Source organism: Calidris pugnax, unplaced genomic scaffold (assembly GCF_001431845.1).
Source record: "Calidris pugnax isolate Ruff unplaced genomic scaffold, ASM143184v1 scaffold24, whole genome shotgun sequence".
NCBI lineage: Eukaryota > Metazoa > Chordata > Aves > Charadriiformes > Scolopacidae > Calidris > Calidris pugnax.
This window is the reverse complement of record NW_015090922.1, coordinates 5,807,543-5,831,917: the sequence shown is the minus strand read 5'-3', so window position 1 is coordinate 5,831,917 and position 24,375 is coordinate 5,807,543. Positions and strand designations below refer to the sequence as shown.

At 40.9% G+C, this 24,375-nt stretch overlaps 1 protein-coding gene across 1 annotated transcript; it reads left to right on the top strand.

Annotated features, from left to right (window-relative positions):
* KCTD3 (potassium channel tetramerization domain containing 3) lies at positions 1–24,375 on the top strand. The gene is made up of 17 exons (XM_014951123.1): positions 1–54; positions 1,544–1,589; positions 2,949–3,022; positions 3,483–3,541; positions 3,724–3,804; positions 4,465–4,605; positions 5,873–5,963; positions 7,350–7,540; positions 13,258–13,373; positions 16,982–17,069; positions 17,203–17,319; positions 18,437–18,607; positions 19,844–19,999; positions 21,001–21,097; positions 22,389–22,573; positions 22,677–22,815; positions 23,212–24,375. Exons 1-17 carry the CDS (start codon positions 26–28, stop codon positions 23,792–23,794), a joined length of 2,364 nt encoding a protein of 787 aa, XP_014806609.1. The 5' UTR covers positions 1–25; the 3' UTR covers positions 23,795–24,375.

The window sequence follows — 24,375 nt, the reverse complement described above, 5'->3', positions numbered from 1 at the left end:
GTTCAGCACTTCAAGACAAACACTAATGTGGATTCCAGACTCCTTTTTTTCCAGGTATTTGTAATATATCATCACATTAAACAAAGATGAATGAACAGTCATTTAAAATATATATATATATATGTTCTCAGTTCTTAATTTATGCTGTAAATAGTGTCTTTATTCCTTAATGGTTTTTCTCTATATCAAGCAATGGGACAGATTAATTTGAAATAAGCTGTTATCCAAAAGGCTTCTTCTATCTTGAATGATGCTATGGCTATTTAGATGTGCTGAAGAGTTGTCACTTTTTAGATGGAGTGTTGTCAAAATAATGCTCCAGGTCTGCAGAAGATGTGCTGAAGAGTTGTCACTTTTTAGATAGAGTGTTGTCGAAATAAGCTCCAGGTCTGCAGGAAAGGGAGATGCCACTGACTTCATTACTCTAGTGCCACATGTGATCTTATTGACCATAGGAGGTAGCACGGCCTTTAATATTTTTTGCATTATTGGTGTACCTTGAGATTAGTCAAGTTTTGAGGATTTTAACTTGTGGTATTGAGCTGTTGAATTACTGAGCATCTTTCTGCTAACTCTTACCACTTCTGTGGGCTGTGCTGCTTACTGTTTGTACCCTGGTAATTTTGTGCTGTGGTTGCAGTACCTCTACCCCATTTAATCCCAAACACATAAAAGAAAACATAAAGGCTGGCAGTTTTGCTTCCTTATGTTTAGGTTTTGTACTCTAGACTTCTTTCCCAATAAAAGCCTGGCAGCTGACGTAGACATTACCTGCTCCTGTTTTACCAAAATGCTTGGATAAATGGAGTGCCAGGGAAATGTCACCTTCTTTGAGGCGTGGAAGGCAAGGCACACAGAGGAAGTCCCTTGCTTATTCCCCAATCTCTCAACACTAAATATACTGTATAAGGAGGTTGTTCTGAAAGTCATCCAATACTAGGAAATCTCTGAGGTAATTGACATCCAGACTCAGATGGAATCTTGAAATAAAACTGTTGGCATTAGTTTGCTTCGTATCTGTAAAACAAGGTCTTGGTGTTGTGTTTTCTACTGGTCTGGAGCAAAAATACTTTGATATGATGGCAGAGAAACTTTGAAGTAAAACAGTGTAAAAACTTATCCACTCCATTCTTGCCCAGTAAGTTCTCGCAGAATGGATTGTTTATTCTTCCTTTTTACTTCAACAGCTTTTACTGATTTACGAGATTGTACAAATTATATAACCCTCTGGGTGCCTGGGAAAACTTTTCCATCTTCTCAGGCTGGGCCTTGTGTCTGTTTTCTTTGGGAATCTGAAGGTCCTTATGATGCAGTTCTTAACCTGTCCTCAGGTGTGCATGCACTGCTCCTGTGTTCAGGAGAGATACTTCACCCTCCCTGGCATTCTGCCTTACCTAGGGAGTTTTCTTTGCTCAGCTGTACAGTTTTACCAAAATGCAATCTACAATGCACAAATAGAGCAAACTGACTGAGAGTGTTGCTGTCTTGTGTTTGTGTTAGTACATTTCGGGGGGACATCTAACAAAGATTTCCTGTGTTTCAGTTTACTGAGTGGAAGAATTTCAACGCTAAAGGATGAAACTGGTGCTGTAAGTAATAAACCTAGTGATAACAGTTAATTTGATGTTATGCTTTCAGTTAGATTCTCTCCTAAAGAGTATTCACTGTGGGTGCCAGTGGGAGTTAAACTGCCTGAGTCAGCTGTGCTTAAAAGCATGGAAAACAAATGGCCAAATGAATTAAAAACATTCATATTCCTGGGCTTTTAGAAACTTGGTTTGGCTTTTGCCGGTATTTTCTCTGTCACTGTTGTATTACATAACCCCTAATAGTAGTGTTGCAGAAGCCTCCTTTTAAAATGCTGACAGTACCATCTTTGCTTCAGAGTCCATGAGGAGTAATGTTCAATTGGACTTGACCTTTTTTTCATGTTTTGTCACTTATTTTAACAGGAGGAAAATATAGGACTTTGAAATAATTTCAGAATGTCACCATATATTTCCCTTTTGTTGTGTTAGATTCTATACAAAATACATTCTTATCATCTCAAGGCCTAGTTGCAATACTGTTCATGTGATTGAGTGGGAGAATGACTGGAAGTATTTAACTTAGTTATGTCTAGTGAAGCTTTAAAGATGTTTAGGACACAAGAGTAAAGTTCTCACAGATGTAACTACTTGAATGTCACGGTCTGCAAACTGTCATGAAAATCAGTGACATCTTTGGATTTCTTAGTTAATTTTAGTTAATCTTAATTTCCAAGATAAATGAGACTGGAATGATGTGCATATTTCTGTGCTCATTCTGCATTGTACAGACAATGCAGAGACAGAAACTGTACTTTTTAAACAGGAAGAACTGCTAATTGCTGTATTGCAGAGGGAGGAGTCATTTTCATTAGACAGTATTGCATACGTAGTTGAGTAATCCTGACATGGAAATGTAGCTTTTGATGGCAAATAAATATAGCCAAATGGCCATTTCAGTCTGTGTAGGTGCTGTAACTATAGTTCACCATTTAAGAATATCAATGTTGTTGAGTGATAGTAAGACACACAAGTACTTTGCTAAAAGTGTAGAGGTAGTTGTAATGGCAATTGACTTAATTAAAAAAAGTCTAAACTTGATCTTATGACATTTACTGCATCCTGACCACAATAGAAAGTGAGAGTACATTGACCTTTGTAGAGACTCTAGAACTTAAAAGAATACGTTTATTAAGTACCATCTATTTGTAGCAGTGTTTGTATACATGACTTTTAAGAATGTTGAATAAGTGGATGGTAGAAGAATAATGAGAGCAAAGGAGTAGTCCAGAAATTTTGAGTTACGTTTGTCTGCTGACTGCCTCATCTTCAACTCCTCTTTCCCATGTTGAGCATAAAAAAGCATTTTAATTGGTGGTTGCTCCATAATAATGCTAAAAGTACAGTGATTTTTCTTTGCAGATATTTATTGATCGAGATCCAGCAGCATTTGCACCTATTTTAAATTTTCTTCGCACAAAGGAGCTAGACTTACGGTAAGAAGTTCTAATTACTCCAAGTGAAACTTGGTTTGATCAGATGCATTAGAAAACTTCTTCAAATGAGGATTGTTCAGTTTTACTCAGCTAGTTCAGTGCCTCGGCTCCCTGGTAGATCTTGTGCCATGTCTAGAGCATATGTATGGTGTGGTGGAGGCAGAAATGGTAACATTATATTTTGTTAGTGGATTCTTGTAATTTAAACGACTTTGGCAATGCATTTCTTTATTTGTTCTGTATCCTTATTTTAATGAAAGATAATTCATATTAAGATCACTTTGAAATCTCAAACATCAGCATATTAATTGTATTTGATGGTAATTCTGTAAACAGGTAGATTGACATTCATGTGGTATAATTTGTATTTATATGCAAGTATTTAAATTCAAAGTAATGACTTGCTCTGTTCTTGTGTTTTTTGTTGGGTTTTGTTTTGTTTTGTTTTTTATTTCTCTAGGGGAGTGAGTATCAATGTTCTCAGGCACGAAGCTGAATTCTATGGAATCACTCCATTAGGTAATTTCTTTTCTTTTTTTGAGCTCAGTGACCTCATTGAGTTCATCTCAATGATGCACTTACAAGTCCTGGGCAGTTGTAACCCTGAAGATTTCCAAACTTACTGATACAGAATGTTATTTGAAATAATGTAATATTTCCTGGGAAGTGAAAGCTATGGTCATATCTTTTCTCATCCTTAGTGAGAAGATTGCTACTATGTGAAGAACTGGAACGCTCATCTTGTGGAAGTGTCCTTTTTCATGGCTACCTGCCTCCTCCAGGTATTTTTGTATTCATGATCTGATGTTGCTTGTGGTCTCTTACTGCCGTAGTTTGTGGGGTGATTGGCTGAGGCAGTTACTCTAGCTGTCAAACTCTCCAGAGAAGGCTTTCCTATGGAAAGATTTAAGATGAATGATTGAATTTAACATTGTTCTGATTCAAAAGCAAGGTTTTTATCTGCATACTGTATGAAATGGCATATTAATACTAAGCAGGCTGTGTTTGATAGTAGACTAGAGGTTCTTCAAGTACACTTCAGTTAAATGTTATCAGCATGGAGTGCTTTCTTCTTTCTGAAGGTACAGTTACTTTAGGTGCTCATATGTAGATGACAAATCAGCACAAATGAGCTTTCCTTAACTTGTTAGATTTTTACTTCTCTGCAGAGATTAACACAGTTCATATATTAACCTGAACTCTAGGGGGTATCTAGTCAATTGTTGACAAGTTTTCTGAAGACAGGTCCTTCAATTGTGCATGTCAAGGTAGAGAGCAAAAGCATTTTCTGTTTCAGTGTTAAGATATTGCCTGATTCATATAGCAGATTAGACTTTAGATCAAAATGTACAAGTATTAATCCTGTATTTTGAAAGTGAATGGATATCCATTATGTTGCTAAATTTTGGAGTGGGACAAAACATCTCTCTTGTTTTTTATAGGCATTCCCAACCGTAAAATAAATAATACTGCTGGGCCACCGGCTGATGTTAGAACTGGTCAAAACTGCTCTGAGAGTGAGATTCATGGAGGTGGTGTCCAACCTACACTTGGTGGTACTGGGGAAGGTACAGTCAGGCTAGGTAAGGAATGTCAGCTTTAAAACCAAAACAAATTGCAAAGATGATTGTCACTGGGAAATAAAAACCGAGTTACTATTTCTGCTTTCAGTCTATTCTATGTTTGTCTGATCTTAAACTGCTGAATACTGACTTAAACATTACTCCCTTCCTATACAGTATTTAAGGCTCACTGCTGCCCAATCAAGACATGAGGCTGAGAGAAAGGCAAATCAAAGTTCTTAGTGCATTTTAGTATGGCCCTTAGACAAATCCCTTACACTGTACTAAAGCCACGATGAAAAACAGACAGATCAATGTGTCTTTGTTCAGTACCTCCTTCCTGCTTTTGCACCTCATTCTTGCTCCTGGTGCCTCTCTTGCCCTGCAAGAGTTGAATCTTAAAGTTGTATAAAGTTGTATAAAGTATAGTCTTCAGTTGTTCAACTATACAGAGTACTTTCCTTATAAAACATATAAAAACTGTAAATAAGACAGACTTGGATTCTGTCATTTTCAAGCTTTTGACTTTGCAAGCAAAATGATGCTGTTAGAAATGTCATATTTCTGCTATAATCGTGTAAATTGTAGCAGTGTTAGGAAAATCTAGAGTATGATAAAAGGTGAATCTATATCCAGGTAATATAAAAATAAGCCTTGGATATGATTTTTCTGTGTTAGTCACTGCAGGCTTGGAAGAGGCCAGTCTTAGGGAAAACGAGATGGAAGATGCCGTCTTTAGGCATTAGTTCTTTAGCATATCAAGGCTGGGAGCTAATTCAGGGATTTCCAGTAACATCCAACGCTTCTGCCAAACCTAATTTAGTTATAAATCAGAAACAGATATGCTCCCAGTAGATAATAAATGGAGGAGCTAAAGGTATTCTGAGATACTGGAAATTCCAGTTTAACAATCTGGAAAAATTATACAGGGTTGCACTAACCATTTGAACAGAACTGTTACAAAAGAAAACATTGTTTCTTATTTGGTAACAATCCTCAAATTTTTACGAATTTGGCAGGCTTTAAAACTGAGGCATGTACTTCCCTCTTTCTCTTCATAAACATTTTGCGTTGTAGTGACTGAGGTGAAATGTCTTCCTTCTGTGCAAGACTGGTAATAGTTGTAGAATTCTGAGGAGTAATATTCCTAACTAGAATCTAGCTGAAAATGTTCCTTCAGTAACTTCATTATTAAAGTTTCGGTCGCATATCATAGCAGAGAGCACTTTCCTGTTGTAGATATTTCTGCTCATTTCTTGACTGACTTTAGCTTTGTTATTGCTTTTAGGATTTCCTGTGGACCCACGGAAAGTCCTAATAGTAGCTGGCCACCACAACTGGATAGTAGCCGCCTATGCCCATTTTGCTGTTTGCTACAGGTATGAATATAGTTGCTTGTCAGGTTACAGGGATCTAAAAACGATATGATAATTTGTTATGAGCAAAGCAAAAAGCTTGCTTTATTCTGAAATGACAGTAGATCACATGCTTTCAGTCTGCTCCCATAAATATAAGGGTTTTGCCACTTTTTCTCGTGCAAATAAACTGCTTGATAGGAATTCAGATTCTGCTGCTTTGATGTCAATTCTTAGTGACATTGCGAAAGTAATGGACTCCAATTTAACTGCTTCAAAAGCCTGTCCTAAAGCAGGCTTTCAAAGGAAATACCAATTTTAAAAGTTCTTCCTACTATATGGGTTTGAAGACAGCCCGTGAAGTTAGACTGTCAAAGAACTTGAAACAGTTAATGGATTTTTGCTACTTAAGTGATGTACCTTTCTTAAACTTCAGGTTTTTTGGCTTAGCAGAACTATTAAACAATTGCTACTTCACCTAGATGGCTGAAAAATGTCTTTAAGTGTCTTGTAAACAAACTGGCTATTTTTTAAGATCAGGTGAAGGTAAGTAACACCTTCATATTACAGAAGCTGTTCTTAGTTCAAATCTCATAGTTTTGATTTAATTGGCAGCTGTCTCTTCAATGAAAAATAATGTTTTAATGAGCTGTTTCCAAAAGCAAACACTGCTGTTGTAGTGTGGTAGAAACAGAAGGCAGAGTAAAGAGTATAATGTGAATAGCTTTTTTCTTTACTGCCAAGCTGAAGCCATAGTTTGCTGCCTTTTTCACTATATAGAATACTAATTTCCTTGCTTAGACTTTGTAACTTAAATCACATCTAACTTGCCTCTTGTATTCACCACTGCAATTTGTTTTGCTGTAATTTGTACTAAATGTGACTTCTCTTGCTCTACTTAATGTTCTTGTGTTTAATTATGCTTAATAGGGTCTGACTGGAGAAAGATACAATGATTTGCAATTGTCTTTACGCTAATTGCTCCCTCCTTAGGATTTTATTTCTGACTGTTTTCCTTGGATGCTGGCTCACTTAAGTGAAAGATTCTGCCTCTTTGGTAATCTACTTAATGAGATTTGTTACCATTGAACTTAAGTCATTACTGATGCTTTTGGTGAAGCGTGTCAGACTTGAATGGTTGCTGAAAGAGGCCACAGGTCAATATGCAATGTAAAATCCTGTTTTTCTTTACAGTGACTCAAGGTAGCAGTCTTGTCTTGATTTGAGGTTTTTGGTTTTTTTTCTTCTGGAACTTGCAGGAACCCTAGGTCTTCTGCTGAACCTCATTCTCTAGCATTTTTACTTGCCCAGACTTTTGGCTGGATGATCCACAGTGTTCAGGCTTAGACTGAGATGTCTGTGTCTGAATCTCTAACCTCTGCTCCCTTGTTCCCTCCCTTTCCCTTCCAGAATTAAAGAATCATCTGGGTGGCAGCAGGTGTTCACAAGTCCCTATCTGGACTGGACAATTGAGCGAGTGGCTCTCAACGCTAAGGTGGTTGGAGGACCTCATGGAGACAAGGATAAGATGGTTGCAGTTGCCTCAGAGAGTAGCATAATCTTGTGGAGCATTCAAGATGGTGGTAGTGGCAGTGAAATCGGTAATTATAATTGCTTGGGGTTTTAATTTTTGTGTGTGTTTAACCGGAAAGAAGTCTGTGACCTTATTTTGAGGTATCTATGATTAGCACTGTTTGGTAATCAGTTTCATAAAGCCTCAAAACAAGCTATAGTAGGCAATGTATTGGAGCTTATTGACTTCTCTGTCATGCTAGAGAAGTCGTTTCTCAAAAACAAAAAGATGAATAATAAAAAAGTAGCCTGATCACTGAACAGATACTAACACTGTTCAGTTCAGCTTGAGTTTTTGTCTGAAGATGCAAATTATAGTTAAACTTTTCCCTGGACTTGCATTCTGATCTAGGCCAGAGCACAAAGGAACTAAGTTTCTGAGATGGAAGGCTAGAGATACTGAGAGATTCTGTTCTGTTCTTTTATTTCCCTTATTTAAGACATATTTTTACACAGAAAATGACATATTTTTACACAAATAATTTTACACGGTTTCTGAGATGGAAGGCTAGAGATACTGAGAGATTCTGTTCTTTTATTTGCCTTATTTAAGACATATTTTTACACAGAAAATGAAAAGGTTTCAGTTCTGTCAAATGTAGTTCATAAATGGAATTTGGAAGTTGAAAGCTTCTTCATTTTATAGCTTGCTAGGGAAAAAGCACACTTTACTGCCCTAAGAATACAAGAATTAGAATCATAGAATAGTTTGGGTTGGAAGGGACCTTTAAAGGTCATCTAGTCCAACCTCCCTGCAATGAGCAGGGAACATCTTCAACTTAGATCAGGTTGCTCAGAGCCCTGTTCAACTCGACCTTGAATGTTTCCAGGGATGGTACATCTACCACCTCTCTGGGCAACCTGTTGCAGGGTTTCACCACCCTCATTGTAAAAAATTTCTTCCTTATATCTAGTCTAAATCTTCCCTCTTTTACTTTAAAGCCATTACCCTTTGTCCTATCACAACAGGCGCTGCTAAAAAGTTTGTGCCCATCTTTCTGTAGGCCCCCTTGAACTACTGAAAAGCCGCAATAAGGTCTCCCTGGAGCCTTCTCTTCTCCAGGCTGAACAATCCCAACTCTCTCAGCCTGTCCTCATAGTAGAAGTGCTCCATCCCTCTGATCATTTTTGTGGCCCTCCTCTGGAGTTGCTCCAACAGGTCCCTGTCTTTCCCATGCTGAGGGCTCCAGAGCTGGATGCAGTACTCCAGGTGAGGTCTCACCAAAGCAGAGTAGAGGGGCAGAATCATGTCCCTCAACCTGCTGGCCTTGCTTCTTTTGATGCTGGGCTGCAAGTGCACATTTTTGGCTTATGCCCAGCTTTTCATCCACCAGTACCCTCAGGTCCTTCTCAGCAGGGCTGCTCTCAATCCCTTCATCCCTCAGCCTGTCTTGGTACTGGGCGTTGCCCTGAATCAGGTGCAGCACCTTGCATTTGACCTTGGTGAACCTCATGACGTTCACATGACCCAATCCTCAAGCCTGTCCAGGTCCCTTTGGATGGCATTGCATCCCTCAGGTGTGTCAGCTGCACTGCTCAGCTTGGTGGTGTTTGCAAACTTGCCTAGGGTGGACTTGATCCCATTGTCTATGTCATTGGTGAAGTTATTAAACAGTACTGGTCCCAGTATGGACCTCTGGGGGACACCACTTGTCACAGATCCCCATCTGGACACTGAGCCGTTGACCACTATGCTCTGGATGCCACCTTCCAACTAATTCCTAATCCACCAAACAGTCCACCCGTCAAATCCATACCTCTCCAATTCAGAGAGAAGAGTGTTGTGGGAGACCTTGTAAAAGGCCATACAGAGTCCAGATAGATACATCCATAGCTCTTCCTTTGTGCACTGATGTAGTCACTCCATCATAGAAAGCCACTAGGTTTGACAGGCAGGGCTTGCCCTTGGTGAAGTAATGCTGGCTGTCTTGAATCACCTCCCTGTCCTCCATGTGCCTTAGCATAACTTCAAGGAGGATCTGTTCCATGGTCTTCCTAGGCAGAGGGGAGGCTGACAGGTTGGTAGTTCCCAGGGTCCTCTTTTCTACCCTTTCTAAAAATGGGTGTGGTGTTTCCCTTTTTCTGGTCACTGGGGACTTCACCTGACTGCTGTGACTTTTCAGATGTGACGGAGAGTGGCTTGGCAATTCAGCCAGTTTCCTCAAGACTCTGAGATGTATCTCATCAGGTCCCATAGATTTCTGTATGTTCAGGTTCCTCAGGTGGTCACAAACCTCATCTTCTCTTACATTGGGAGGAACTTTTCTCCCCCAGTCCCTGCCTTGCAGATCATCCACTCGAGGTGTGAGGAGAGAGCTTGCCTGTGAACACTGTGGCAAAAAAAGATGAATACCTCAGCTTTCTCCTCATCTGTTGTTACCAGTTTTTCAGCCTTGTTTACCGTGGGGGGGATGCTTTCTTTTGACTTTCCTTTTCTGGTTGACATTACTGTTAGTACGCCTTGGCACTGAAGTACACACAACTAGGGAGGGTTCAGAAATAGCAAGAAGACATTTTCAGAAGTAAATATTCCTTGGTACTGAGGTGACGGCGTGTCTGACTTGCTATTCTTCAAATACAGGGCAAGTTTGGGAGGCACTGAAGGGAACATTATTAGGAACTTCCTCTAGCCCAATCCCTGGTGTTTGAATCACCATTATTATGACAGTAATGTCTGTTTCCTCTGGCAGTGGATATTGCTAACAAAGTGTGACAGCAACCCACCTATGTGGCCGCTTTTCTCTGAAACTTTATGCTGAGTTGATTCGTTGTTAGACGTATCACCATAGTTGAAGTCATGAGAAGTAATGTGGTCATTAATTAGAGTCAAAATAACCAAATTCAAATTTTGATCTTTATGCCTTTAAAGGAAGAGCTTACTTGAAAGATGCTCAGGCAATTTCTAGCTATGTTAATGGCTGTTGCTTTTTTTTTTACGCTTTAGTGAGTGGAAGCACCAAGTTAGATTTGAAGATGGGGAAAGGCTAAGGTCTTGCATGAGATGATGCAGCTGTGTACTGCTCTTTTGCTTGTCACTCATGTGACTCGTAGAGTTGTTGTGTGTAATCATGGTCAGCAAAACAGAAAAGGAGGTTCTATTGTATTTGGAAAAAAAGAATGAAAAACTCCACTGTGTGTTTAACAGTTGAATGTGAAATATCTCTATTAAACAGGGAGTAAATATTGTACTTGAGAAGCCTTTTCTTCTGTTACGCTCTCCTTGACCAAATCTTAAAGGCAGGGAAGAGTTAGCCTGACAGGTGTCCCCCTGTAACAGACACTGCCATAAGCACTATGCTATTCCATTCCCCCAGCATTTTCTGGTTTGACTTAGCTGGTTGTGTTCCCTTGGAATTTGCAATGAGATACGTGAAGCAACATCTTGGATTTTTGGCAATCAAGTGCAAAGAGAGGCAAAAATCATAAGTGGACTTTTACTTCAAATAAAGCCTCTGAAATATGCCGATGTCAGATTACTCAGGCCACAACTGAACACAGGAAAAAAACCTGAAGGAAGCACTTTTGCTAAACAGGCTGTTCTGCATTGAAGGGACTTTATAAAACAAAGGAAATGCCACTTGGGGCCAGCAGGAGCAGAGGGAAAGTGCCTTCAGGATTGAATCTTTAGTCCGACTAACATGGAACAAAATGTACTGTTCCTCTTTTGGATAATAGGTCATGCTGCTTGGTTTTAAAACAACCTAAAATATGCTTGTGTCACATAGTAATAACTTGAATATAGCTGTCTTGTTCCTTTGTAGTGGCAAATGCTTGCAGTCCTGCTTTATGTTAAAGATATAGTACATTGCTATCATCTTTTGAAAGAAACTGCTTGTTCCAAGCAGTGATTGGCGACACCATCCTCAGAAAATTGTGCTGGCCTCTTGGAGATAGAGCTCTCCCAGAGCGGTCTCTTCCCTTTCAATATTACTTACACAGGACACTGCTGCTGGATGGCTGCTGTAAGCAGGATTTTACTGAGAGGGACCCTTAAGACAAGAGCCTGTCATTACGTATAGCGTTGTCTCCCCTGTGGATGGTTCTCCAGATTGTTGAGCCTAAGCAGGAGTGACACTTCAAATTCCTCCAGACCATTCAAGCTGTCTTCCCTGATTTCCTTGAACCTCGTCCTTCTCTGGAGTAATCAATTCTAGTTGTTTCTGTGGTTTTTTATTATTGCCTTTTTCATGTGCCCTGTACTGCTGAATCTCATCTGCATCAAACGATTGTACTGTGCCCTGGAAAACAGTTTAACATCCTAATTAAAACATAAGTATATATTGAGCTTCCCAAGGTTCCTTCTTGGGGTGTTGCAGGGGGCTGCTTTGTGGTTGGAATGTCACTCTGGTTTATTTGAATTTGTCCAAAATGGTGTTGGGAATTTTTCCAGCTGTTGGGTACTCTTGTTTTGAATACCTCTGTCTGCTGCAGTTGAAGTATATTAGTGAGGAGTAATATAAATACGTAGAGTGAGCAGTGTGGAACAGGAAACTTCTGAGTGAAGTTTGGCACTCAGTCATGTAATCTACCCCCAGTAAAACAGCCTGGAATTACTTACAAACTGAGTTACTTACAGGGCCAGTTTGCTGGACTTCGTAGCTGGCAAACTTGGAAATTATCTCAGACCTTTTTAGTTCGCTGTAACTTCTAAGTACACGGTACAACAAATAGTACAAAGTGCAGTATGCTATCCAAGCTTGCAGTTCAATTAAAAATACTCATATTGGATCTATGATGAGACGAGGAAGCTCTAAAGAGAGGACAGATTTTGTGGAAACACTCAGATGTTAAGGTCCATTGTAACCATAGTCATTAACGCTTGTCATGTTCTGCAGTGTTTTGGTTTTTATTAAGTGAAGTGGTCTTATTGCCACATTTGCTTTACTCGGAAGGCCAGCATTTGCTGGTAAGTCTTATCTTCCAGATTTTGAATAGTATGTGGTGATTGGTGAAGCTGGTTTCCTTTACAGTTTCAATTTTTAATAGCCTACTCCCCATTCCTGGACTGTAACCAAACTTAAAGATCTGGAGATGAAAAGAGAAAAAAAGAAATAGGCTTTTGCAGGCTGCTTATTTTTCTGGGTTCAAGTATTTCTACTAAGAGAGAAATCTGAATGTATTCAAGTACTGTCACATTGGGATTGTTCAATCTTTTTCCAAGAATAAGGATGAAGCCTTGTAGCCGTATTTAGTTTCTAAAATGTGTTTTCAGACTACGTCTGTTTGATTGGACTTTAAAAAGAAAAAAAAAAGGTGAGAACTTGTAATACTTTAAAAGGTAATTGCAAACTACTATGGCATAAATTACTCTGTCTAGCAAACCCCATGATATTACTGCTTCTTAAATGACACTTAATAGTCACAGATTAAAAGAAAAACAAACACAAACCAACCAAAAAAACCCTGCTTGCTGTAATAGGATTTTTATTTATTTATTTTTTAATGCCTTAGAATGTATAGAGCTATTTGAGAATTTGGAATGCGTATTTCGCATGGGCTCTTCTTTCTTCTCTTGCCTCCTTTATCCTTCCCTCGTAATGATGCATCAGCAGAGATTCACCCTGCCATTTTGTTTAATGGGACCCAGTTTGCTGCTTGAACCTAGCACACTGTAAACCCAGTTTTGGCTCTTCTTTTACTTGCTACCGTAATTAATGTGACATATGATAATAGTGGAGAGATTCCATTGTTACTGTTTTTTTCTCTTTGTTTTAGATGAGCTTCATAGACTCTTCATTTTTTGTAGGAGTGTTCAGTCTTGGAGTCCCTGTAGATGCTCTCTTCTTCATTGGCAACCAGCTGGTGGCTACAAGCCATACAGGGAAAGTGGGAGTGTGGAACGCCGTGACTCAGCATTGGCAGGTATGTTCAATTCAATTTCCCACATCACTTCTAATTCTCTAGTAGAAAGAATAAAATAATCTAAAGCATGTGTGAAATGCTTGTCACGGGGTTTCCAGTCCTGACTTGTGTTATGGAGTTTGTCACCTTGGTATCAGAATATTGTGCCTGTGGGCAGAATGTTGAGTTTTTTGGTGATACTACCAAGCCTGCTTTTTAGGCTTTCACATAAAAGGATGTGGTGTGATTCGGAGTAATAAATGTCAAGTATTTAAACTTCCTCGTGGGTTACTAACTTTGTAAAAATTCACTAGGATCATATGACATAAAAAAAATTGTGGGCAAGGTGTGATGGCAATTTCTGCACCATCTGAAAGGAAAAGAAAATATGAGCATTCATCTGAGTAACAAAGCTTGTAACGCAGCCAGATGTACATGTTTGTGGCACAAAACCTGGATGCAACAAAAATCCCCAAATTGCCTTGCAAATCTCAAGAGGCAGAACTGACCTGGGGCTGCTGCACTGTTTGCTGACTAAGTTCTGATTCAACCCTTAAGTGACAGTGCTGCTAACAAATACCACATAATAAGCATGGGATGGCACTGCTTCCACAGCAGACAGACACGTTAGGATGGTCTTGAATTAAGCAAAATATTATTTAAAGCTCTTTTGACGCCTTGCAAAATCTTCTGTTAAGAGACAACTTAATGCTGTGTGACAAGCTGCCCTTTGACAATATTTTTCTAAAGGAGCAAGTCATAAGGAATAAAATCTGATGTCCCATTCATCTTTGTTTCCAGGGGGAGCACAAAAATCTTTCTGATCATGTTAATAGTTTCTTGGTTTGACTGGCTATTCCTTTGGTGAAAGCATTTCTTATTGAAGAGTAGAAGATTTTTAAGAGGGGCTTATATGGCAGGATATCCTGAAACCAAGTTTTTTGGCTTTCTAATTTTATTTTTTTTCCCTAGAGGATGAGAATAGCTCCCTTAAAAAAAACAAAAAAAGAAAAAAAAAAAAAAACCAAACCAAAACCAACAAAAAAAACCCCCACAACAACCCCCCCACAACAAAAAACCCCAACAAACAAAACCCCAAATCTAGCCAGTTTCAGTGTGCTTTCTGTACCTGAGGCTCTTTCAGCAGTAATAGGTGTTTATAGGTCTTCATCCCCCTTTAGAACATGTTGTTCTTGAAGAATCCCATAAAGACTTAAAGTGGCAGGGTTGTACCTCTGATCTTCAGAGTCCTCATGAGACTACATATTTGTGTAACTGCTTTCCATGAGTTGCCCATAGCTCTGGTCTTAGGATGCAATCACACTTGCTGCAGCGAGAGAGGTTTTGAGGAGTAGAATGTGCCAATGCCCCATTTTGGACCAAGAACTTTGTTTCCTGTCAGGCTTCCTTTCATGATGCCTTTCTGAGTTCTACTTTATGGAGTATGGCTTAGTTTGTGCAAACCTATCCTTCCTTTCCCTGTGATTTTTGTATTTGATGTATTGATGAATGCATCTGAAGATGTAACTGACCTCTGGCTGTAATTGATTCTGGCATCTCCTTCCCACCTTGGAGATGTGAGCAGACCAGCTGAGGTGGTTTCCCTGGTACTTATTCCTCTGGCAGTGTTTCAGTTGCACGCAACAAGTGAAGAGTTTGCAGGTGCTAGATCCATCAGTAATGAAAGTCTTAGTATAGGAGAGCTTAAAGGAAGCGGAGTATTTACTGCTATAGAATAAGATATAACATAAAGCAAGAGGGTATGACAAAAGCAGTCTGTGACAGTGAGCACTCTCACTGGCCATGTTTTAGCAGTGACTGGTGCACAGTGCTGCTCTGTACAGCTCTCTCTGCTGCAGGGGGAAGGACGCTGTTTTATAAGATCTCTCTGACTCAGTCTTTGCTGTCGGCAGCACTGTAGATCCTCATGCTCAGGCCTCTCCTGGCAGTTGCTATGCCTTCTGCAAGGTGGTATATCCATTAATAGGTTGCCTCTACCTTCGTTAATTTTGTAAACTTTGTAAATTGATGGGAGAGCTTCTGTATGCACCTTTGATCCACAGAACCAGGGAGCACGCTGCAGCTTGATCCATAGACTCTTAAATGCCCAGACTCTGTTTAGTTTCTTGCCTTTCTGTCCTTTTGCTACTCCAGACTACTTTAATAGTCTGGAAAAAAGGAAATCTTTTGAAACTAAGTTCTGTGGCCCAGATCATTAGATATCTTATTTAATTAGGTGTAGTGTGAATTTGACTGTGGGGAACATAGGGTACCTTAACAGCTGTATCTGAAAAAAGTACTAGGTGAAAGTATTGAGATAAGAATAGCAATTCTTTTCAGTAATTGGAAAGGATCCTTTGCCAGGTCATTCAATCATCAGTTGTACAGGGAAAATCCAAGCACTTTCCAAGAACAATTTATTTTTATCATTGGATCTGTGCTTATGAATAAGTGGGAGAGGTGTAGTTCTTTAAACAAAGAAAAGTGGGGAAAGTGCCTCTTCCCCTCCTCCCCACCCCACTTTCCCCAGAAAATATGCAGAAGCTATATTCATGTTGCAGCCTTCTCTGTAGGGCTGAGTGACAGGCTTAGAATATGTTTTAGGGGCTTAGAGCCTACCCTTAGGTGAGGAATGGGTACTGGTTTGGAGTGCTGGCTCTTTGGGTGCAGGGAGCTTGCTTTGGGTGTGTTGCTTTATCCGACAGATTCATTGTAGGTATTTTGCAAATGATTTTGCAAGTGTCTGAAGCAATCGGAAGGATGCTGCTGATCAGAGAGAAATGAGATCTTAAGCTGAAATTTCTGTGAATTAGTATTCAGTGTCCATTAAGTGATTGAAACATATGGAGTACAGGAAAAATGCTATGACTTTTATGAGTTTTCTAAGAGCTCTGGACAAAGTGGCTTTTGGCTTTTTCTTCTCAGGGCTGAAGCAGAAAAGAATTGCTTGAGATCTCTGTCCCACCTGGGGGGATTAGCACTCCTTTTGATCCTAGAGGGCAAAGAGAGGGCAAACTTAAGTTGTAGAACAGTAAGTCAAATATAAGAGGGCTGCCTTCCAGTTTACTTGGTGGGGATGTGTATTGGAAGTGGGGCAAGAATTTTTTCCTCCTCATCATATATCTGCTAGAGGCTGAGATCTCCATAAAGGCTAGCGGAGGGACACGAGAACTGGGCATAAAGGAAGGCTCAAAGAGGCAACATCTAATTCCTTTGCCCAGCAACCTCTTACGGAGTAGTCGGAAAGGGAAGAAGGGATAGGACAGGAAGTGCAAAGTACACTCATTTTGAATATTGGGGAAAAAAATCCTCTTTTGAAGATGTGGTTTAGCTGCAATGCTCTAAGCTTTATGCCTTCACATGGAGAAGTATCTTCCAGAGCAGTTGTGCTAACGTGTCTGCATGCTTCTGCTGAACTCATGACTTAAGATTTGGTTGGGTAGAGGAATGTAATTACCAGCAGTACTTTAAGAATCCTATTGTATGGTCAAGTGTGTGCACAACAGCTTCAGACCAGTACTAAACTCAGGTGTTCTTCAACCAAATGTATCAAAAATGTCTGAAAACTGAGAAAGTAGCAACCTAACTTCTTGATTTATTTTCTTTTTTTTCTTTTCTGTTTGCACTAGGTTCAGGATGTTGTTCCTATCACGAGCTACGATACTGCTGGGTCTTTTCTGCTGCTGGGCTGTAACAATGGCTCTATCTACTATATAGGTAAGAAATGGAGGCAGGGTGGAATAAAAAGGAGGTGGTACTGAGCAGCTTTGTTCTTAAACTCTTTAATTGGTCTAAGTTGTATCAGAATAAGTCTGTCTATTCAAAGTAATGAGTTATCTCTTCCCCACAGACATGCAGAAGTTCCCGTTGCGAATGAAAGACAATGATCTTCTAGTGACAGAATTGTACCATGATCCTTCCAATGATGCTATAACAGCGCTCAGTGTCTACCTCACACCTAAAACAAGTCAGTATTCTAGCACTGCCTCTTTTCTAGCACTGCCTCTTTTCTAGCACTGCCTCTTTTCTAGCACTGCCTCTTCAGTGACAGCCCGTTAGAGATGTGGGTTTATTTTTTCTGAATGGACTTTTTCTATTGCTGCACAGCAGGGCTGAAGCAGACAAGGGGTAGCCCTTCATGTAAACTATGAATTTTTCTTGGCTTAAGCATTTTCAAATGAACGATAAACACGAGGGATAACTGTTTCCCCTTACATCTGTACGTATGTATAAATAGATACATGTACTTACATGTATGTGTGCATATGCTTGTATGTGATGCATTATACGTTAATGTATAATGTAATAACATAATTAATAACTTCTTAATGCTTATGCATAATCTACCTTTGCTGGTTCTAAGCATTTTACACAAGATAGACGGTTAGATTATGAATTGTATTCACTTGAAGTAGTTTGTGGTGAACTGGGGAGGGCGACAGCCTTGCTGTTGTGTTTAACATTATCGCCAATACACTAAAAATCATTTCCATATGTAGCTGAATGATGCTTAGCTGTTGTGTCTATACACCCTTTTGTAATCACAGTGCAGCTATCTTTTACATTCAAACAAACAAACAAACCAAAAACAAAACACAAAACCAAAAGAAAACCCAAAGCAAACCGCCCAAAAAAAAGCAAACTGGGAGAAAGTCACATAATTATATTGATACCACAGTGACTTCTTTACCCCTCTGCTCTTGCCTTGCTTACCCATTTGCCTTCCACTAAGGCAGAAAAATAAATTGTATGTGGCATGCATTGACCATATCACTGTGAGGAGTGCCAAAATATCTGATCATATGACTTTATCCATCTCTTCTTTCAGTTCTGGGAGGGGGGAGAGTATGGGTGAGTAGGCTGTTGTTAAGATAATGTTGAAGAGTGTGGTATGGAACTGGAAAAAAGTTGGGGTTTGCTGGGTTTTTTAGTGGTAAAATGGGAAATGAGTAAACAGTGTTTAAAATAAATCTCTCTCTTACTGTGGAAGCTTGGAAATACTGTTTTCTACTGCGTCGTTTGCTGGCCGCAGTAAGAGAAGCTTTCATTCCTGAGGGTAACCACTGTGCTCTTGCTTCCTGTAGGTGTAAGTGGCAACTGGATTGAGATTGCATATGGCACCAGCTCTGGAGCAGTGAGGGTGATTGTACAGCACCCTGAGACAGTTGGGTCTGGGCCTCAGCTCTTCCAGACCTTCACAGTTCATCGAAGTCCTGTTACAAAGATCATGCTCTCAGAGAAGCACCTTGTGTCAGGTAATCTTCTTTTCTGTGCACAAATGTGTATTGGTGGTGCTCCCCTCCTCCTGAGCCATAAAGTATTTGTATGCATTGCTTTAACTTGCATTCCCACATGATAGAAGTGAGTTGGACAGATTTGGGGGCAGAGGAGGGGCTAGATTGGCTTGGATCCTCTTACCTTAATCAGGTAGATTAAGCATTTTTCAAAGCCTTTAGTAGTTTAAAGGCCTCGGTTTTATTTGACCAGATACTGGAACAACTAATTATCTTTCATTTCATTTTCATTTCATTTCCATCATTTCATACTGGAACAACTAACAATCTTTCATTTGTGTCTTATCCCAAAGTTGCCATTTGTGGAAACAAAAGAGTTTGTAAACAAATGTATCCCTGTCAAGTCTTACCATTGTGAGCAAGTCCTTTAGGACTTATATTCCTTTTAACAGCCTTTCAGGAGCTTTCTGGGTTGCAGCAAAATGTGCACCGTCTCCTCTCGGGCCTTAGGAAAAGCCTTCCCATGGCTTCAGAGCGCTCTCTGTGTTTCTTCTGTTCTCAGCACTCTCCCAGTGTTTGTTGTGCTTCCTATTTGTCCTGGCCTGTGCTCAGGAAAGTGTCTTGCTTTCAGGAAAGATGCAGTCACTCCTCCCTGTGTAAGAATCTGTTTCACTCAGACTCCAGCAATGAGGGACGGCAGAGAACAGGTTTACTTTCTGCCGCTATCCCACGTTTTTAAAAAAAAGGAACAGGGACCATGGTATCCAATTACACTGCAAACAAACGGTCATCTGTTCCCCTGCAACTTGGTGTGAAACCCCCAGTGCCAGGAAATGGCACATCTGTATGTAGAAAACTGAGTAACTGTTGAATGGAATAGAAGAGCACGGGTTGTGTGATGAGGGCTCTGCTGCCAGGCTGCTCTCGTGACATGTCCTGTCCTAGCACCTGCATGCAGAGGGTTGAAGTGTTCTGTAGGCTACTGCTGCTGACTCAGTCCAACCTAATGTGTTCCACCTGCCTCAGTTTTTTTCTAGAATTTCTGAGGGAAGAGGCAAAACTAATGGAAAACACAACATCAGCAACAATTTGTAGCTTGTTAAATAATTGTCTGGAGGTGCTTTGTTGCCTGATGTTGACTAAATTCTGCTTGATCACTCAATCTTGAAGAACTATCACATAGAAATCATTACAGAGGTTTATCTCAAAAGTTTTGTCATCCCTCGTAAATGTTCTTGTACATCTTTTCCTTTCTAGTTTGTGCTGATAACAACCATGTACGGACATGGACTGTGACTCGGTTCCGGGGCATGATTTCAACTCAGCCAGGCTCAACACCTCTTGCATCATTCAAAATCCTATCCCTGGAGGAAGCAGAGAGTCACGGCAGTTACTGTTCCGGAAATGACATTGGTAGGTTGTCTCTTGAATGTGCTGTGCTCAGTCTGTACATTCACTGGTTTTATCATAAAGGTTTAACAGACTTTCAACCCTATAACATGCAAGTCAGCTGTTGAGTGTAAGCTTTTATATACTGCTCTCCCCTTGAAATGATGGTGGGGATCACCTGTAAGATTCATCTGGAAATACTCACTATTTAGGCTGTTTAGAGTGAGTACACTTGGAGGGCTTGCTCTGAAGGTGAGAAAAAGGGAGGAGAAACTTTCAAACGCAGATGCTATACCTGTTCCTGGAGCAAACTGGGGTAGCATTTCATGTTTGGTGTAACTAGAGAATGACAGAAAGCACAGGAGACTGTATTAAAGCAGATGAGCATAAAAAGATTTGGGTCTACTGCAAATTTCAGTTCACTTGTGAGTTGGGGATAAGGGATGCACATGTGAAAAATTCTTAAATGAATTTAATTAATGTTGTGACAAGCTTACTGAAGCCTTGAAACTGCAGAGGCAAATGGTGCTAGCACACTGCTATAGCAAGATGCTGAAGGAATGCGTGTCAGTAAATACGGGTAGACAGGTAGGCTGGGTTCCTTTGTGGTCTGAGTCTTCCGAATGAACCTTTGATGAACAGGATGCCCTGTGAACACAGGGTGGGGTCAGCACTATGGCAAGAAATCTGACTAAGCCTTTAGACATCTAGGAAATGCAAAATAAGAAAGTGGTTATTGTTAATTATAGAGGCCTAATGTAGAGTTTGTACTGACTCAGTAATTCCTCTATGAAACTCAAAATGGGTGTCCTTTAAAACAAAGGAATAGAAAAGATTTTTATTTGTAGAGGCTGCTTATTATTGGATGGCTTTTTCTAGCTCTTAGTCATCTTTGGTTCCCTGGTCATGATGCTTTAAAATTGTAGTGGTCTAATATGACTTTGGGACTTCAGGACTCTCTGGGGAAGAGGGTGAGGGAATTGAAAGAAAGAAACAAAAAAAGCCGTCTTTCTTTTTTTCTCTAGGACCCTTTGGTGAACGTGATGATCAACAGGTGTTTATCCAGAAAGTTGTCCCCATCACCAATAAGCTGTTTGTAAGGCTGTCTTCAACTGGGAAAAGGTACCTCCATGTTTAGAGTTTTATTTAAGTGGGAAAGAAGCAAGACTGTTCAGGTGGGATCCTTGGGGATGCACGTGGTTGCCCTTAGCAAGCTCCTAATGTGCTTGATGGCTCTGGCTGAACTCTAGTTTGTGTGTTAGTAATGGAACTGCACTTAATGAACTGCTATCACCTAGAAGCCAAATGGCATTGTGAAAAATGTGGTATCAGATACTTGCTTCATGATGGCTTACCTGCTGACCTCACAAAACAAACACAAAGGCGGACAGGGAAGCAGTTTCCCTCTTCCTTTGAAGATATTAGAACCTTTACAATGGAGAGACTGTCTTCTAGGCCAGCCATACGATTCTTTACTTAGGCTTGACTTCATAATATTCTGCTATGCTGCTGCCAGTGTAGTAAAAAAAGTTGCCAAATAAGCACAGCTGTTCTTCTTCTTGTTAGGCTAGGAAGATGGCAAGAGATCAGAAGAGATGGTGCATCTCAGTTCTACGCTTCTTATTATTCTTGCATCTCTTGCCTAAGAACTTTGAATCTGGGTGAAACCATTGATGCTATAACACTGTGGGCATCTGAATTGAGGACAGAAGCCCTGTGGATTACTGATGGACTTTTTTTTTGTTGTTCCCTTCAGGCTAGATTTGTATGTGGTGGAGAGCTTTATTAGATGACTTAGTTTGGCACTTCTTGGGTAAAAAGCTCAATACAAGGGGCCTGTAAAACTATTTACTTGGAATATGTAAGGTTCTGGTGTGGAGTCTGGCTTAGCAGCTTAATTTTGAGAGTCCTTTTCCTCTTGTTCCCCCACATTGGCTTCTAAAATAATGTGAAAAAGCAATGGAGATCTGATATGTCAGTTGTCATAAGACAAAAGTTATCTCTATAGATAGCCTTGGTTTTATCATCCTTGGATTTTTTGCATATCTTTTGTATGGTTAAATGAGCTGTTTCTGCAGGTTAGTTTCTTAGAGTGTCTGGCATATGAAGGGGTTAGTTGCTGTCATTCCTTTGAGAGCCTTAGGTTTCTAATCATTGAACATGGACGTGGAACATATGGGGGTTCCCTATTAGAAATAAGTGAGTACTATGACTGCAGATGGAGTGTAGGTAAAGGCACAGCCTGCAGCTGAGCAGTGTGCCTGCTTTCAGGGGAAGGAGTTTTGTCTAGAAGAAGGGGCTCTTTCTGATGACAGATTTGGTACCTTCTCAAAAATCATAATGGTACTGCCTTCACTTGCCAAACTCTGCCAGCTGCAACTCTTTTGGTAACTTGGGGTTTCTCCTCCTGTAGGATCTGTGAGATCCAGGCAGTGGACTGCACCACCATCTCCTCATTTACTGTGCGAGAATGTGAAGGCTCCAGCAGGATGGGCTCCCGGCCGCGCCGCTACCTCTTCACTGGGCACTCCAATGGCAGCATCCAGATGTGGGACCTGACCACAGCTATGGACATGGTTAATAAGAGTGAAGACAAAGGTAAGTTGTGTTATGCCAGGACTGTGCTGTGGTTATTTTTCTGTCCTTCACATGTGCACGACTACGGTAAATGGTCTTGGGCACTAAGAGCTGTCTCTTTCAGATATTGGCGGCCCCACAGAGGAAGAGCTGCTCAAGTTGCTTGACCAGTGTGACTTGAGTACCTCTCGCTGTGCCACCCCCAACATCAGTCCTGCCACCTCCGTGGTGCAGCCAAACCGCCTGCGGGAATCGAATTCCAGGTAAGGGGGACAAAGGGGGGAGGTTTCATCCTTTGGGTAGGGAAAAGAGGGGTTTGGTGACCTGGACACTGAAGCTGAGCCCCTGAATCCACACCCTGAGTCTCTTGAACTGCACTTGAACTCCTCAATTTCTGTTGGTTGTGTGTGGTTCTGTTTAATCCACATTGGGGATTAAATGGGGATTAAAGTATCATATGAGATACTTGAATATGTGTGGATTAAAGTATCATATGAGACTCTGAAGTGATGTGGAAGCCCTCGTGGGGGCTGTGATATGGCTATTTTAGTGGGAGTTGCAGTGGTGGGTGGGAGCAGGGTGTCCAGAAGAACCAGCTGCTATTCTTAGCCTAACATCTGCTCTTCTTTGTCCTTGGTTGTTGGTTTTCTTTTTTGAAGCCTCCAACTGCAGCACCACGAAACAATCCATGAGACAGCTACGTACGGTTCTGTGCGGCCCTACAGAGAAAGCCCCCTCCTGGCAAGAGCAAGGCGGACGGAGAGCTTTCACAGCTACCGGGACTTCCAGGCTTTTAACTTACCCAGCAAAAGCCCAACAGAAAAGGCAGCTGCTGCAAATGGGAATTCAAGCCAGCCAGAGGCCAGGAAGGGGACAGCTGAGGGCAGTGCAGCTGAGAGGAAGGCAGTGCTCACACCAGCACTTGAAGCGCGAGGCACCGGCGTGTCGGATGCAGGTGGGTGTTGCAGTGCAGAGATACACCGTCTGCCAGAGAGTTCCCTGGATCTCAAGAGAAGAGGAGCAGAAGAAGAGAGTGAAGCCAAAGCAGAAAGCAAAAAGAAAATGGGGTTTGAAGGAGCTGGTTTCCTGGGAAGGAAGAAGGTGCCTCTTCTGGCCTCTGCGCCAGTCCTTGCTGAAGGTGGGCCTGAAGTACCTGGTGCGGCTTCTCCATCGCCTACCAAAACAGCTGCTTCACCACGTCACCGGAAGAATGAATCATCCTGCCAAGACTATGGCTTGTAAAAAATGTGACTGGTGGCAAAGATGAGGTGCAGGTGCCCTCTGGCTGCTAGCAGGCATAACACTACATGTTGTGGGTTGTTTCTTGAATGGGACTTTGATACCTAGAATGAAAATTGTAAGGTTATGAGAAAGTACCTGGCTGCTGCCGAACCTTTGAAGAGTCGTCCACATCAGTGTGTGGCTTTATGTAATGCTCCAAAATGTAAAACGGTACTCGATCCAAAATATTGTTGTGCATTCTTGCGTAAATGTGGTCAGGCATGTGGTATGTTGTGATTATGTTTGTCGTGGGGGAAGGGAGGGTGCTACAGGAATACCTGGTTGCTCAGCGGAAATGCCGTTCAGACGCAGGCACGCATTGCTCTGCAGAGCTGCTGCTGCTGCCTCGGCTGGAATCTGCCCAGTTCACAGGGCTGCCTCTGTGGGCTTGGGTTATGAATGGGATCCGTGCTCTGTATGCTGCTGTCTGAAATCTGAAATGTTCTGTGCAGGTTAAGGAGGAAGCTATTCAAAATAGCATCTTATTTTGCCTCTTAGCCCAAATAAATTGCCAGAGGAGTGTTGCTTGTACTTTCTGAAAA